The 15,113-nt window shown below is 42.8% G+C and overlaps 2 protein-coding genes across 2 annotated transcripts; one reads left to right on the top strand and one right to left on the bottom strand.

Annotated features, from left to right (window-relative positions):
* Nucleotides 1-1,697: 1,697 nt before the first annotated feature.
* LOC112570379 lies at nucleotides 1,698-6,854 on the bottom strand. Its single transcript, XM_025248797.1, has 5 exons — nucleotides 6,779-6,854; nucleotides 6,462-6,554; nucleotides 4,903-4,934; nucleotides 3,630-3,999; nucleotides 1,698-3,298 (listed from the first exon to the last, which is right to left on the bottom strand). The coding sequence occupies exons 1-5, from the start codon at nucleotides 6,852-6,854 to the stop codon at nucleotides 3,021-3,023; spliced, it is 849 nt and encodes a 282-aa protein (XP_025104582.1). The 3' UTR covers nucleotides 1,698-3,020.
* Nucleotides 6,855-9,321: 2,467 nt separating this feature from the next.
* LOC112570832 lies at nucleotides 9,322-14,534 on the top strand. The gene is made up of 7 exons (XM_025249473.1): nucleotides 9,322-9,674; nucleotides 10,471-10,791; nucleotides 11,054-11,431; nucleotides 11,885-12,001; nucleotides 12,547-12,628; nucleotides 12,886-13,001; nucleotides 13,112-14,534. The coding sequence occupies exons 1-7, from the start codon at nucleotides 9,581-9,583 to the stop codon at nucleotides 13,594-13,596; spliced, it is 1,593 nt and encodes a 530-aa protein (XP_025105258.1). The 5' UTR covers nucleotides 9,322-9,580; the 3' UTR covers nucleotides 13,597-14,534.
* Nucleotides 14,535-15,113: the final 579 nt, after the last annotated feature.

Below are 15,113 nucleotides of genomic sequence, written 5' to 3'. Positions count from 1 at the left end.
ACAAACCAGGTGTCGTGCATGTTGCCGGCGGCTTTGTGTGAACAGCGCGCGATACGCATGAGCGGCTCAGTGAACAAAGGGTTATTCAATTCCGCCGCTGACTAGCTCGGGGATGAGTGTCGCAAACACACCTGGCCGTGTGCAGTACATAAATAAGATGTCCTACTTCTGTTGTTTTCTTCCCCAAGCGGAGTTGTTTGTGGTTCTTCAAACCACTTACAGTTTCAGTTTACTTTTACTCGTCCAAGGTTTTCAGTTTTTTATATGCTGCTACGCGCGCGTTCGCTCGTGCGTTCGTGTTGGTTTGGTGGGTGTCAACTGTGAAAAAACTTAGTAATGTGAGAATTGAAAGATGTGCACCAATTTCTGAATTAAATTTTCATTTCATTTACGCGATGATTATAAACCGTGGTCATCTAGCATTAGAACTGTTGACGAAAGTAGCGATTTCGTGGACCATAAAAGGTAAGACAATCTACATATACTATAATACAGGATAGAGAATCTACCTATAGTTTGATAAAAGGTAGATAATCTACATACACAATAACAAAGGGTAGGTAATCACATACACTAGGGTAGACAATCATACATTATAACAGTCTGCAGACATACTTACTGCGCCTGCCGCCATGGCTGGTTGGCTTCAGAAATACTGTTCTAATCATTCAGTTCAAAGTCACACGAGGATGTTGAAATCCAGGCACATAGACACAGCAGTGAGTGGTGGAAATGTTTTGAAAAGACATTTGTGATCGCGCGTGTGGAGGGGGGATGTGTACACGTCATCACAATAATATGCCACCAAAACACTGGACAGGTGTTGTGTTGTCATGGAGGAGAAAATTGCACATAGCTACCCAGTACAGTTACTTGGGTGAGTTTAGTGGCAGACGACAGCCACAGACGGGTTAACACACACACTGGGGGGAGAAGGGAGGGGGACATATAACAGCTGTGCACGGGCAGACGACAGTCACAAAAGTCATACAGAGACATACAGCAGTGTCAGACGACAGTCATACAGAGACATACAGCAGTGTCAGACGACAGTCACATGTCACACAGAGACATACAGCAGTGTCAGACGACAGTCACACAGGATCCTGCTCTCCTTCTCTCCCTCTCGAATCTCTCTCACTCAAACATGTTACCTTTTTACTTATTACAGTACATGTTACTTTGTCAGCACAGTGCATACAGAACAGAAAGTCAACGGCTTAGACCTACTTCTTTCAAACACTCATTCGAAAATGTTTGTGCGCATGTATGTCTGGTTAGAGTGCGGAGGTCTGTGTCAACTTCGGAACAACAACAAACTGCAAGGACCGATCAGATGTCCTCAGGTCTTCACTAGGTTTTTTTTCATACCTGTGTCTCCTTGTGTCTGTCATCACTAGCGATGTGTCTATTTATTCATCTAGCCATCAGTTTTACTGATTGTGTATTTGTGGAGGCCCCGTGTTCTGACGGTTAGGGTGCTCGACCTTTGAGTAGAGAGGGTGTAGTTCGAGACCCTTTCGGGGCCTGTGAGTCGACATCCAGGCCCTAGTTAAAATGTGGCATTTACAATGACTACTCTGCAGGTAAAGCGTACATAAATTAATCTTTATCTTTACCTTATATATATCTATCTACTATGTTTACCCGAAATACGACCGAAACATAATTTTTGTTAAAAAAAACATTAAAGCTTGTTTTCAGGGAATGTTTTATTTTTTCATGTACAAAAATCTACATTAATTCTAATACTCATCCAAAGGCGTATATCTCTCATCCAAGGGCTCTAGCTTGCACATTTAAAAATACTTAATTATATTTTTTTAATACTTAATTAAGTTGCAATTCTGCCTGTCCGTCTCTTTCTCGATCATCCTGTGTACTAATTAGTGATTTCTTACTTTATATCATGGCAGATCATCTCTAACATTTCTACAGGTGCGATGTCATGAAATTCCAACTGTCAGTCCTGCCCTTGAACGCTGCTGCACTAGTCTGACATTCCAAGGTTATCCATGTCATCCGTCTGTCACTTCTATGTCACTCGTCTGTCACTTCTATATCATTCATCTGTCACTCATTCGTTTACTCAATCGAAGTTGACCTTGTGAACCGCACCCACATACGTACACCTGTTTGACTATTTGATGTTTATCTGTCAGGATGCAAGAGTTGAAATGCTAGTAGTTCCTCTGTGGGGTGTTTAGGGAATGATGAAGGGTAGGTGCCACCCGCTCCCTGCACCACGGAGACAGCTCGTGTTTCCTTATAAAAAGATTCATCTTTTTATGTAATAAACGTAAAAATCATAATAACAAAAATCTGTGAGACGAACCTACAACGCCATGCTTGAGGGGCCTGCCATCTGGAATCATGTCCTGTTTACACATATACACTATATACACTATATACACTATATAGTTAATAAACTTCCATCTTCTATTTCAAGGGACGCAATCATCACCAACTAAAGGTCTGCGCGTTGCATGACTTATGTCCCTTTGATTCCTCTCGCGGATGTGCGCTGCTGAGAGATTAGAATGAAAATAAGGAATGCTGGTCTCTGCCTTTCGCTGTAGTTGTTTCATTTAACAAGGTTGTGACAGCCTTCCACCCGTTTCCTGTTCCTGACACTGCAAAGGAGTTATCGACTAAAGCAGCTGTGACGCTACCTGTGTCGTTTACGTCACAAGTAAAAGCTGCAACTGTGACACTCACAGAAAGCTGTTGTTAACAGCTGCAGCTTTGGCCACTTGCGGGGTCTGCGTAAGCTTCAGCTGCAGCGTCCATGTCATCCCCTCCTATCAGTTGCAGAGACGAAATAAGTTATACCAGCTGCAGGAGTCACACAGCTGTGTCAGCTGCGGGGATCATGTAATCTCTGTCAGCTGCGGGGATCATGTAAGCTGTGTCAGCTGCGGGAGCCATGACAGCTGTGTCCAGCTGCGGGGATCATGTAAGCTGTGTCAGCTGCGGGAGCCATGACAGCTGTGTCAGCTGCGGGGATCATGTAAGCTGTGTCAGCTGCATGGGAGCCATGACAGCTGTGTCAGCTGCGGGATCATGTAAGCTGTGTCAGCTGCGGGAGCCATGACAGTTATATCCGCTGTAGCTCTGGGGTATACCTCCATGACCGGCTTCTGGAGGCTGTAGCCTGCACTGGTGGGTGTGTCCACGCTGGAGCTGCTGTCCGATGTGTCGCCTGTACAGCCTGCACTCCCAGCATGCAGCGGCTCCAAACTCTTGCAGTTCATTCTGCGACGTATCAGTCGAACTACATCAGGGGCGGACTTGCTGTCTGCAAAAGTAAGAATGGTAATCTTCATGGACTTTGAGGTCGGGAGCTGTGTGTAGCCCTCGTGTTCCTCATCTCCATCGTGTTTCTGCCTTCTACTCAGGTCAGTTTAGATACGATAGGCTTGCTGTTAAACTGAAGAAAAATATCTTTTTGGAAACAACTTATGTTACAACAGATTTAATACGATTAATTTACGTTTTGTCAAATTTCTGATAAAGATAGATACTGTGATAGGGGATCAAATTACAGGTTTTTTCATCCCTAAAAACTCAACAGGACTGTCTAGGGTTGTTCTTTTTTGTTGTTTGTTTGTTTGTTTGTTTTCTTTTACCGTGTTGCAAATCGTTGTGAAAGTCGCCTGGCTGGTGCAGATGAGTGTAGGCATGGTTTTCTGTCCTTCTGTCTTTCACTTCACTCACTCCGTCTACACCATCGGACCTGCTCGCTCGTCGCTGCAGCAAGGTGTACTGTTGGCATCCCACACCTGTGTCCCTTGGTTTCTTGACTGGAACCCACCCACTGTGAGTGGGATGCAAATACTCAGTCTCATCCACAAGTTCGTACACATCTTCTGTCGAGATGGTTTGCCGTGAGTTTGCCTCACCAAGAGGTGTTGCCACGGGCGACGACTCCGGTGGTCGGGGCTGCGACCCAACAGGGACCGGGGTAGACTGTAGGTGTTGCAAGCAGAACCGTGGGATCTATGTTCAAGTTTTCTCGTGTCAGGCCTTTGATAAAAACAAATATTAGTTATTTACTTTCTATGGCACTAACATTAAGAGTAATAGCTTTTCCTTCATCCTCTCACCAAACAATTTTATTTTATTCTAACAAAACTTAGGGTTATATGACAGGACAGAAAATATAAAAGTTTACAGAAAAGATTGGTTCTACTGATTAACCCATATTACTCTCAATTTTTACAGTTGTATTTAGGTAAACTCCACCAGATTTCAGATTTTTAAAAAGTACTTTAATAATAGTAATAATAATCACCATCATCTTCATCATCATCTAACATTTTTAAAGCACGTGTAGAAGAATAGTTACTTGACAAAAGAGAATATTGAAAATACTTATTGACAAAAAAGCCATGATCAATAGCAGAAAACGTAAACATAAAATAGAATGACAAATACACTCAACGGTTGAGGGAGAGACACACAAAACCTTGTACGTTATATGATGGACGTTATTGAGAAAGAGAATGTTCTCTCTCATTTTAAAATCTTCGTAATACAATGACAATTCACTGCAAAGAGGCATGTTAACTTTGTATCAAACGTTGTCATTAGAAGTAGTTTACCTATGAGTAAAGTAGCAATAAAGGAAAACGAGGACAGCTGCGACAGTAAACATCACTCCAACGGTCAGTAACACTGCAAACGTCACTCCAATAGTTTCTCTCGTCCTCTGGCCAGTCCCTCCTGTGGTAGAGAATAAAACCTGCCCTGTATCCAATGTTCAGTTTGTATTTTTTAACTCATAGCCTTGTTACTTGTATACTTCAATTGTGTTGTCTATATCTATAATGTCTATATGTGTATATATATATACACACACGACTGTAAATACTAAACAGCAGACACAGTGGCCCCTCTGACCGTCCCAGACTTGAACAGCTCTGCTCTGGACACTAAAAGCAGACAGGAACATGATCAAAGACAACAATTTAGACACAACACTGATCGCTTCATTAAGAACTCTTTTCAAGCAAACAGTTTATGTTTATTGTGTTTATACGCCTGTTTGTCTCGGTTCTAAACAGACTCCGCTCCACTTACGAAACTGAAACCACGTTTCCCGGAGAAAGCTGCAATCATCCACCAGTGCAATGCCGAGTGTTTAGAGAAGCTGGGGTGTTGAAAATGAGGTTATAATTATTCACTGGTCTCAAGTGCAAGTAGATGTGCTGGTGTGTGATCTGAACAGTCGACGTCCAGCCAGACCGACTCGTACAAAACTCCTGTGAACACCTCTCATGCACTCAGCCAACGACAGATGGAGACACTCGGTTAATGTCAAGTCCTCACATTAGACCAACACTGCAGTCGGAAGCATGTATGACAACAACTTAGGTATTTGTGTACACAACCTACTTTCCTCAGATGACCCCGCTGATGAGTGGGTACTTGACCCCTGGCGGGGTAGGAAGGAAAGGCAGCGAGAGGAAACTGCCCAAAATCCGGGCAGAGAATAATGCCATCGCTAACATCTCTTCCCCCAACCACCAGCCCCGAGGACTTTACCTCTTGACCTCATAATCATCTCCTAAATAAAGGTTTTAATCACCAGCACTGGATACGACGGCTTCAACACCAGTGTACAGTGAGTCCGGGGTCACGACCTCAGCTCTGAGCTCAGATAAACTTTCCCAACCGACACGTGCAGGTGCCACCCGCCATCAGAACATTTTTGCTATTTTTCGGGTCAGCATGACTTAGAGTTTAAATAAAATATTCTGGAGGATATTTACATGCAGAAAAGGTCTCCCTTACCTACAACTTGAATTTTAAAAAAACCGCCGAAGACTGTATTTACACAGGAGTGGAATGGCTAAACGGGCAGAAAGCTAATGAAAATAAGGAAACACGCCAATAAATGTTGCACTTTACGACTGAAAAATACTTAGAGTACAGAGTTCTCCTTTTACCAAAAAAACAAACTACTGGGCAGATCAATCTCAGTCGGTCTTAGAGGAAACCGTTGTTGTGACCATTAGGACAGTCAACATGCGGGGTGCCCAAAAACTTGACCTAAGGTCAGCTTGCACACTGCATTAATAATATTAATAATAATGCAAAATTTGTAATGCAAAGATGTAAACAGCTCACCTTTGCTTTTCTTCTTGTCATTATCATAATCATCTGCCTTCTTGTCATGATCATCAGCAGCAGCAGCATCGTTGTCGTTGTTGGCGTCATTGTCGTCGTCGTCGCTGTCGCTGCTTCTGTCTTCAGATGATTTTTCGCTGGTTTTTCTTCTTTTCTTCATATCATTATGATTATTTTTGTGCTTGCCGCTTTCGTCATTGTTTTCATCGCTATCACTAGAGGATTTTGTATCACCGTCGACCTCGTCATTATCTACCCTTGTGTCGACTGTTGAGACGTGCGCCTTGCTTCATCGCCTCCAGTCATACAACCGTTAGCTGGCGGCTCACGATTCTCTGAGGACTGTAGCGAGGCAGCCGACGGTTGCGAGGGCGTCATGTCGTCACGGTGGCTGACTGCCTCCTCGCCTGATGCATCAACAACTGCTGACAGAACAGGTTACACGCCAATGTGTACAAACTAATAGAGAAATAGACTTTCAGAAAGTCGGATTGTATTATTTGAATGAATCATTTAATCACATTATTTGATTAATTGACTAGCTCTCTGTTTGTCGAGTTTCAATTAATTGTGATGACGGCAAAGTTTCCTGCAGAAGTGATGGATGGATGGATTGAGAGAGTAGTGAGACTCACTCCACTCTTACCTTCAATGCTGCAGACGCCACCAGTCACAACCAGGAACACCAAGCTGCAGGTAAATGTTGCCCAGGTGGATGTCATGGCTGCTATTGTCTTATAGGACAGTGTGCGACCTTCTGGCGCCGGGCAAGACTGACTGTCTGACAGCTCCTGTCTCACTTATATCTGATGTCGAAGTTTGCTACAGGATTTTCTGAACACGCCCAGTTCAAAGAAAGTAACATGTGCAGGATAACACTTCCGAGCAGTGGAAAGTGATTATTTTAGACTCAGTTAACATCACACCATGTGTCAAGCAGCAAATGTGGGAAGCAGAGCCAGGAACGACAACCAAAGCCTCATCGCGATTGCTTCCCTTCTCTGAGAGGCCGGCCACGAAATATGGAAGCAAAATAAGTCGGTCTTCCTCGTGATTGCTGATCAACACAAATCTCGTGTCGACCTGTATTCGTGACTAGGAACCTGCAGCTAATCCTTCTTCTCTTTTTCGGGAAAACCAGAGGGTGTGACACTTTCTGTGTCGGCAGCTGGACTTGGTCACCGCGCGGAGGTGTAAAATTCAGGTGCAGGACTGCAACGCTTTATGTCTGTTACTTAAGCCAGTAGAAAATTATTTCAATACAAGCTGTTACAAGTTTTCTCTTGTGAATATCCTTATCTATCATAATTTACGTTGTCTCACTTACTTCCTATTAAACATCTTCTTGTCATGCATTTTTTTTCCTTCAATTTTCAAAATTTCAGTTTGATTCTTTCATTTACTTAACTATCTTTCCTGAAATTAATGTTTATATTTTTTGCGTTTATTTTCTTCTTTTTCGTGTTTTTCTCTTTCCGTGCACTTAAATAAGAAAGACATGTTATTGATATTAATAAATAAATAAAATCGTTTTGTGTGCTACGTGGACAGAGAGTGAGAGGACCGGGACAGGGTTGAGACAAGGAGGTGGATGATAACTAAGAGGCAAATGAAACTGAAGCGGAAGCGACATCGCTAAGAAAATAAGCTTGTAGCAGGCTGTTTTCTTGTAGCAGGCTACCTCTCATAGATATGGGCAGATTTTCTGTGACTCAAGTGTCTTTGTCTAATGGGAAAACATTTTTAAGTATTTGTTTCTTTGAATAGCTTTTCATTTCATTACTTGTCGAGATCGCTGCAGGTTTTATTATTAATAATGTAATATTTGTTCTCTTTTCTTTCGGGAAAGGATATCATTAAGGTTTGATGCTTCTTAATCGTCTATATTTGTACTTCTATCCGTATGTAATTCCCAACCCACAACCCGCTTAGATAGTATGATTTGATGTCCATTGTTTACCTTCACATTTTGTTGATGTCCTCGTCTTTGTGGTGGACTATCTCCTTGCCTGTAGGTGAGAGAACAAAATAGCCACTGATGCTCACACTCAGATTCAATTGTTGTATTTTGTAGTGTGTATGTGCGCCCGTGTGTGTTTGTGTTAGGTTTGCAGGTTGAAGATATTCCCTGAAGCTCGCACACAAGTTCTGTGTTCTGACATCTGACAGCAGACATATTACATCTGTACGAACAACAAGCTAACGATCACAGGAAAGGTCAGCTATGCATGGATGATGTGGAAACAAAGAATCTGAGTTCGTGGCTAACAACCGTTGACATTTTCACGGCCGCCGTGAGTCGCTTTGTGCTCAGCTCATGAACATGAGTCGCTGTGCTCAGCTCATGAACATGAGTCTCTGTATCACTAGGACAGGCGGCAGCAGTGAGTGGCTGAGAAGTCAGGACATGTCTGTCTATTGGTCGACCTCACAATGGCTGCAGATGGCCTCACAGATTGTTCTGCGAGCTGACTTCCGCCACATGTTCTCATCCTCTGTGCTATGTACTAGACTTTGACATCATTCACTCAAGTGTCAATCCTGTCTGCCATACTGTTCACATACACACCACGCCACTTGTACTATATATATACATGTATATACCACACCACAACCTGCTCTGTAAAAACCGACCGGAAACAGGACTGCCGGTATAGGACTCTTAAGCAGAATTTCTTACTTTCTTCTTCATCTTTAACAACGAATAGCTGGGCGTTGGAGGAGTTTTAGTTCAGCAGCCATTGCTGTAATGGACGGTGAAAGGTTCATCGTGTCCAGGCCTCTAGAGAGCAAAGTACTCCATACGGAAATCCCGAGCTTATTACATCCTCTTGATCATATCTACTTTACAGCAACACATTACACTCGAGATATACTGGAGACTACAAACATTACAATGCAGAAAAAGAGGTCAACATCCGGATATGTTTAATGAACACAATATATATTTTTTCATTACTTGAAGCCTGTCCATGTATGTCCTAATGTCTGTGTTGTTGATCTCTTCTCTGCATGTTGATGTTTGTAAGTGTGTTATAGTGGAATGGGAATATTTACCAGTCTTGGGTGGTACTACCTTGTGTTGAGCTTCACCTAGTTATTAGTAAAAATGTGCACCCCAGTAGTCCTTTAAGCGTTGACACTCTATGGAGTAGACTGCACTGTGAGTCATTGTCCTTTAGCCTCAACATGAGAGCATTATTACCAACTCTTTCCGCTGTCTGTAACTGGTGGCTCCACCTTCATTTCGAAACCACTCAAACAGACTTTTCGTTGTCCTTTCGCTGCCAGACGATGTGGCCGCCCACACGTCCCGACAGAAGCCAAGCTGCGTACATCATCATCGTGAAGTCAGTCCCGTGACACAGCATCGTGTGGCGATGACTGGTCCTGTCCTGGCCAACGACTGCAACCGAGAAAATGGCGTCGACATGGTGCTGACTTCTAAATGTCAACAATGAGATTTTCGTGTTCTCATTCCCCTCAACATGGCTGGGGACCGCTGACAGTGTTTTTTGTCTTGTCTTGGATACAAATGTCAGGTGAGTTCAGTACAGATGTAAGTGCAACTGCAAACCATGTTCTAGGGTGTACATGTAACCTTTAGGGTTATCCCAAAATTTGTGGCAGCAAAAATACTGTAGCTGGTGCCATGTGTGAATGTAGTGAGCGAATTATTGTTGGCGAATGTAAGGATGTAGTGTGGCAAACTATTGCTGGCCTTCTCTACGTGTTGTGGTGTTAGAATGAAGGTGTCTGAAATGGACAAAGGTTACACGAATCAGCTGTTGCCCCCACCAACCACCTACCATCAAAAGTTTGAAGCAGGAAGCTGCTGAGACATTAACACTTACTACTGTATCCTGTTACATCCTTGAGGGTAAAAGTAGAGGCTACAAAGTGTGTATTCACTGAAAAGTTCTACTGGTTGTCCCAGTGCTCCAAACAAGGCGAAATCAAAGGTTAGGGACACTACAGAAATGTCTTGTGACAATGTGGATACAAGCGACTGTGATTCTACCAACAGAGAGAACTCAAATACACTAGACAGACAGTTTATCATTGGCCTTACAGCTCACAATCAGAAGTAGCATTTTAAACTGAATGTTTTCAAAATAAGCTTGGCTGGCTTGTCAGTGGAGAATGTGAAGAGAACTAACCCAACATTAATAAATTGGTGAATTTACTTTTGTTACCTAGTTCATTGATACTAAGAAGCAAAATGATATTACAGTAAATAAAGGGGATCTATGTTTCTGACTAATCTTATCTGCATCTTCATTTGTGTGAGATTATTACAGTATTTCCACAGTATTATAAATGTCGTTTACCTGGCAGGACATGTCGCGGGCAAGGCGGTGCCTGTGTTGTGGAGCAGGAATGGTCTGATCACCTGTCCCGAGACACAGTCGTCCATGGTTGTGGTGGAGGAGGGTTTCTACCAGCACTCCACCAACGCCTGTGACGACCACTGCCGGCCTCAGATGACCGGCGGCCAGAACGTCACGTGCTCCTTCCGGAACGGTACCTGCGTGCAAGGGCTGTCGTCACGTGACCTGGCCGCCATCTACGACCTCTGCTGGCCCAGCGCCCTGCCCTGCAACCTCACAAACGCCAACTTGTCGTCCTCCCTCGTCGTCAGATACTCGTGTATGACAGGTGAGCTACATGTGCAGGTCAGGTGCGCAGGTCGCACTTTGAAGAGCTGAGAAATTTTGAGTCTTTGAAAAAGAAGTGTATGGCGAATAATGATGATGATGATGATGATGATGATGATAAAGATGATGATGATGATGGTAATAATAATAATAATAATAATAATAATAATATAATAATAATAATAATAATAATAATAATAATAATAATAATAATAATAATAATAATAATAATAATAAACAATAACAATAATAATGGTTTACAGAGAGAATATTTGATCCCTTCAACGCCAACTTCAACTGGAAGGACAACAGCGTGCTCCTGTCCTTCCACTCCGCCTCTCTGAGAGCGACCTCTGACGTCATCACCGAGTGCTTCGTGCAGTCGGACTCCAGCAGCTCCAGCCTCAACCTGCACATCACAGGCCTCAACTTCCCGCCGCTCGTTGACAGAGGAGGCGGCGATGACCTCAGCCAGTCCAACGACATCGTCGTGCAGGTGGACTCCGAGTCCTGGCACCTGCCTGCCTCGCTGTATCCCTTGTGGCGCATCGTGTCCAGGACGTCCATCAACATTGAGTTCCACATGAAGCCATCGCCTCAAAAACGTCCGGTGTGGCTGTCCATCAAGGAGCAAAATCCAGGTAAAGATCCCTGTTAGGAAATGGTGTATTCCTTTTGTCTTTTTGTTTGTTTGTTGTTTTTTTTTTTGTTTGTTTGTTTTTGGTTTGTTTGTTTGTTTTTGTTTTTATGGGGTTTGTTATTGTTTTTTCTTGTTTTTTGCGTGAGAGAGAGAGAGAGAAGCTTTTTCGCACGAATGTTATGAGCAACTCCATGCGTTTGTTATTAAATAGTGTATGTTGTGCTGTGTGTGAAGTTATCTTTATGCCTATTTCTTGCTTCAAATAGTCTACCTCTGTGTAGTCGAAAACGACTATTTCGTGAAAATTTTACATTTTGAAAGCGACCAATCAACAGACAGACAAGGAGGCAGACAGAGAGATTACAGACTGTACAACAAAGCATGGTAGCATGTGACGGGAGACTGAGTACAGCTCACTGTGCTCTCTAAACAAACAGTCAACTTTGTTCCGCAGACAGACGATTCGAGGTCATATGCAAATCCAGACCCGCCCCGACGACGATCACCACGGAGCAGACAACGGTGCAGTCGACAACGATGATAGAAACAGAAAAAATGTTTACTTTGAAAGGTGGAGATCACGTGGTCATCACATAAACACACAGTCATCCGGTATACACACAGTTATCCAGTACACACTGGTTGGAAAAGAAAAAGAAAAAAAAAAAACAAGTCGGCAGCTACATAGTCAGACAGGATAGAAAGATAGATTGTCAAATGTCATTACATTTCTGTCCTCTCCTCATTTTCTGTATATTGTAATTAAATTGCACAAAGTATTGTATATTATTGTCAGGAAATGCTCTAACTTAGCATTCACTAGTCACACAAATAGTGTTTCTCTCTGAGCTGCACACAATTTTTTCAATGTATTTGCATCACAACCCAACTACTGCTTATCCGCACAAATGTTGTCATTAACTTTCTTTGAACTACATTCTTAGTTCTGTGTTCTTTTATTTACATCATTTTCGTCTCTGTGCCTGCCTCACTACCTACCAGTATATGAACATAACAAGGTAGTGTAAACACTCGAGCAATGATAGATGATGTTAGCGTTGATGTTATTTACTAAGAGGCCAGCAAACATACTCATATTTTGTAATTGTTGGTCAGAACTGCTCATGGCCTGTGGAGTGACTGCTGTGGTGTTCATCCTACTGGTGGCTGGCATCTGCTGTGTCCTGTATTATCTCAGGTGGCTTGACTTTTAATCCTTGTTCTCCATTTTCTTTCTTTTTATCAAGTCGTAGAGATTTCCCCCAGAATTGGCTACTTTTGTTTAAAAAAAATTATTATCCTACCTTACTTGCATTATTATACACTACATCATCAAATGCAGGACAGCTGGACAAACAATAACTCTCAGACCTCGGCTATATGTTTTAACATATTCTAAAGCTCTCTCCGTAAACAGATAAATATTATTTCACAATATGTTTTTGTGGCCGTCAGGAAGCGACGAAGGTGGTCAGATGACCGCGACAGCCAACACCTGGTCGCCCGTTTCGACAACCGCTCACCAGATGGCGCCATAACCATCTCCAATGGAACGGAACATCCCGTGTGCTGTGAGTTGACTTAAATCAACATTGCCATGATAATGCAACAGTGTGATTGAAAGCATATCAGTTCGTTTGTGTTAGCGATGTATCAGATTCCGATCTGACTTATTTTACAGGTTCTGGTGAAGGGGATGTCAGGAACAACAACTCTTCATGCCAATTGAACGAAATGCGATATTCTCATTTACCACTCTTACGACCTGGATCCCCTCCCTCCTGCTCCTCCTTCTCCTCCCCCTGTCACTTCGCGCCCTCAACAAAGGAGTGTCTGCCGCCAGGTAGTGTCGTGTCCAGTCCCATTTACGGCAACACGGAAGTGAACCCTGACCTCTCCAACACTTGCAGCCACGATTCTGCCGGCTACCTCCTGCCTGCCGAGGTCAGCAGCGTGCTGGAGAAGGACACCGCAGACCTCGCCAAACGGCCGTTGCCGCAGTCACCTGCCAGCGGTCAGCCAAGTGCTGCGAGTGGTCAGACATGGCCACAGAACTACCTCTCTCCCTGTGACGGTGCCTCCTCTCTACCCCACAGGCTACCAGACGACAGCTCGGAGTACGAGGAGATTCCAGCTTTAGGTATCCCCATCACCAAGAAATACTAGTCACGTGTCACACATGCTACCTGGCTGCACATCAGGTAACTCTAGCAACAGGACATGCCAGCAGTTCGTACTTCAAACATGTTACATGACAAAACCGAATTTTATTTTCATATAAAGCGGTGTAACTGATTGTTTTAGTGTCTCAGTGCCATCAAGTTTTATAATTGACTGTTTGGTGTCTCAGTATTACCATGTAGGACCTTGCAGTCTGCCTCACTCACATGACTCACTCACTCACAATGATTTGCCTAGATAAGATAAAATTCTTTGACTAGTTTACGTATTAGCAATCTGGCGATTCACAAGTTTAGAAAGTAGTTGTATGCTCATGTGAAAATAGTTAATCCGTGAAATTCGTGTAGGTGTGACAGGTCGTTTGTAAATAATGGACAGAAGTCTGTGGAAAACCAAATAACAAATACTCAACGAGAAATTTTATGTATTTTACACATTGATGCAACAATTTATTGTGTAAATACACATAGAACACACGGAGCTGTGTATTTCACAAAATATTATTTATTATGTTTATTTTATGTAATTCAGTAATGTTGATCAAATCAATATCAGTGAATTGTATAATTCTATATTTAAGTATATCTCAAAACTCCGAAAGTCCTCTAGGAAGCTTATGTAAACAAACATTCTTACTTCAGCATTCTGAAACACAAGTGTATATGTACCTATCTAGCCATATAATCTTGGCTAAGACAGTGTAAGTGTTTACTTGTAATGTGAACATTGGAATAAACACATGTATATTCGAGTAGCAAACATCCGAATATATACTCAGAAGCTTGGGCACAGAATGTTTGTGTATTATGGAATGTTTGTTGTCTACACGGAACTAATGTATAATGAAATGTTTTTTCTAATTGGATTGTTTGTGTACATATGATGCTTATCTATATGAAATGAATGTTTGTTTCTTTCCCCTGCATTGTCTCACTGTGTGTGTGTGTGTGTGCCCGTGTGTTTTGACTGATTTTGCTGACAATGGTTTTGACACAAATTTGGATTGAAGACTTGCTGAAACTAGTCCACAAGCCACTAGCTTGTTAAAAGTGAATACTACAATAGCATGAAACAGTAAAACAATCGTTTAATACCTATCCCAGTGACAGTTTTGTCTGATAGTATAAAATCATTCCAAACTTTAGAGCAAACAGTTCCCATCCCTTCATACGAGGCCTCGGACATGGACAGGCCCCGACAGAGATCATCGTGAGCCAACCCTCGTGATGGCGCCCACCCTTTGATGTCCTTGTCAATGCTTGAAGATGAGAGTCTGGCAAACAGCCGGGTGTGGTTGTGGAAACAAGTGGATCACAACTCTCGCGGTGTAAAAACTTCCACGTCAACAAAATGTCGACAACTCCAGATGTTCCACGACTGATAGTCCCGCTCAGGTGACCTGTGACCTCAGGTGACCGTCTGTCTGTGCGAGATAAGAGAAGACAAACCACAGACATCCGCATCCTGCGGGCAAGTAAAGCTGTGGCGTGCAGTTTTAAAAT

This window comes from Pomacea canaliculata, linkage group LG8 (assembly GCF_003073045.1).
Source record: "Pomacea canaliculata isolate SZHN2017 linkage group LG8, ASM307304v1, whole genome shotgun sequence".
Taxonomy (NCBI): domain Eukaryota; kingdom Metazoa; phylum Mollusca; class Gastropoda; order Architaenioglossa; family Ampullariidae; genus Pomacea; species Pomacea canaliculata.
This window is presented reverse-complemented; position numbering and strand designations above follow the sequence as displayed.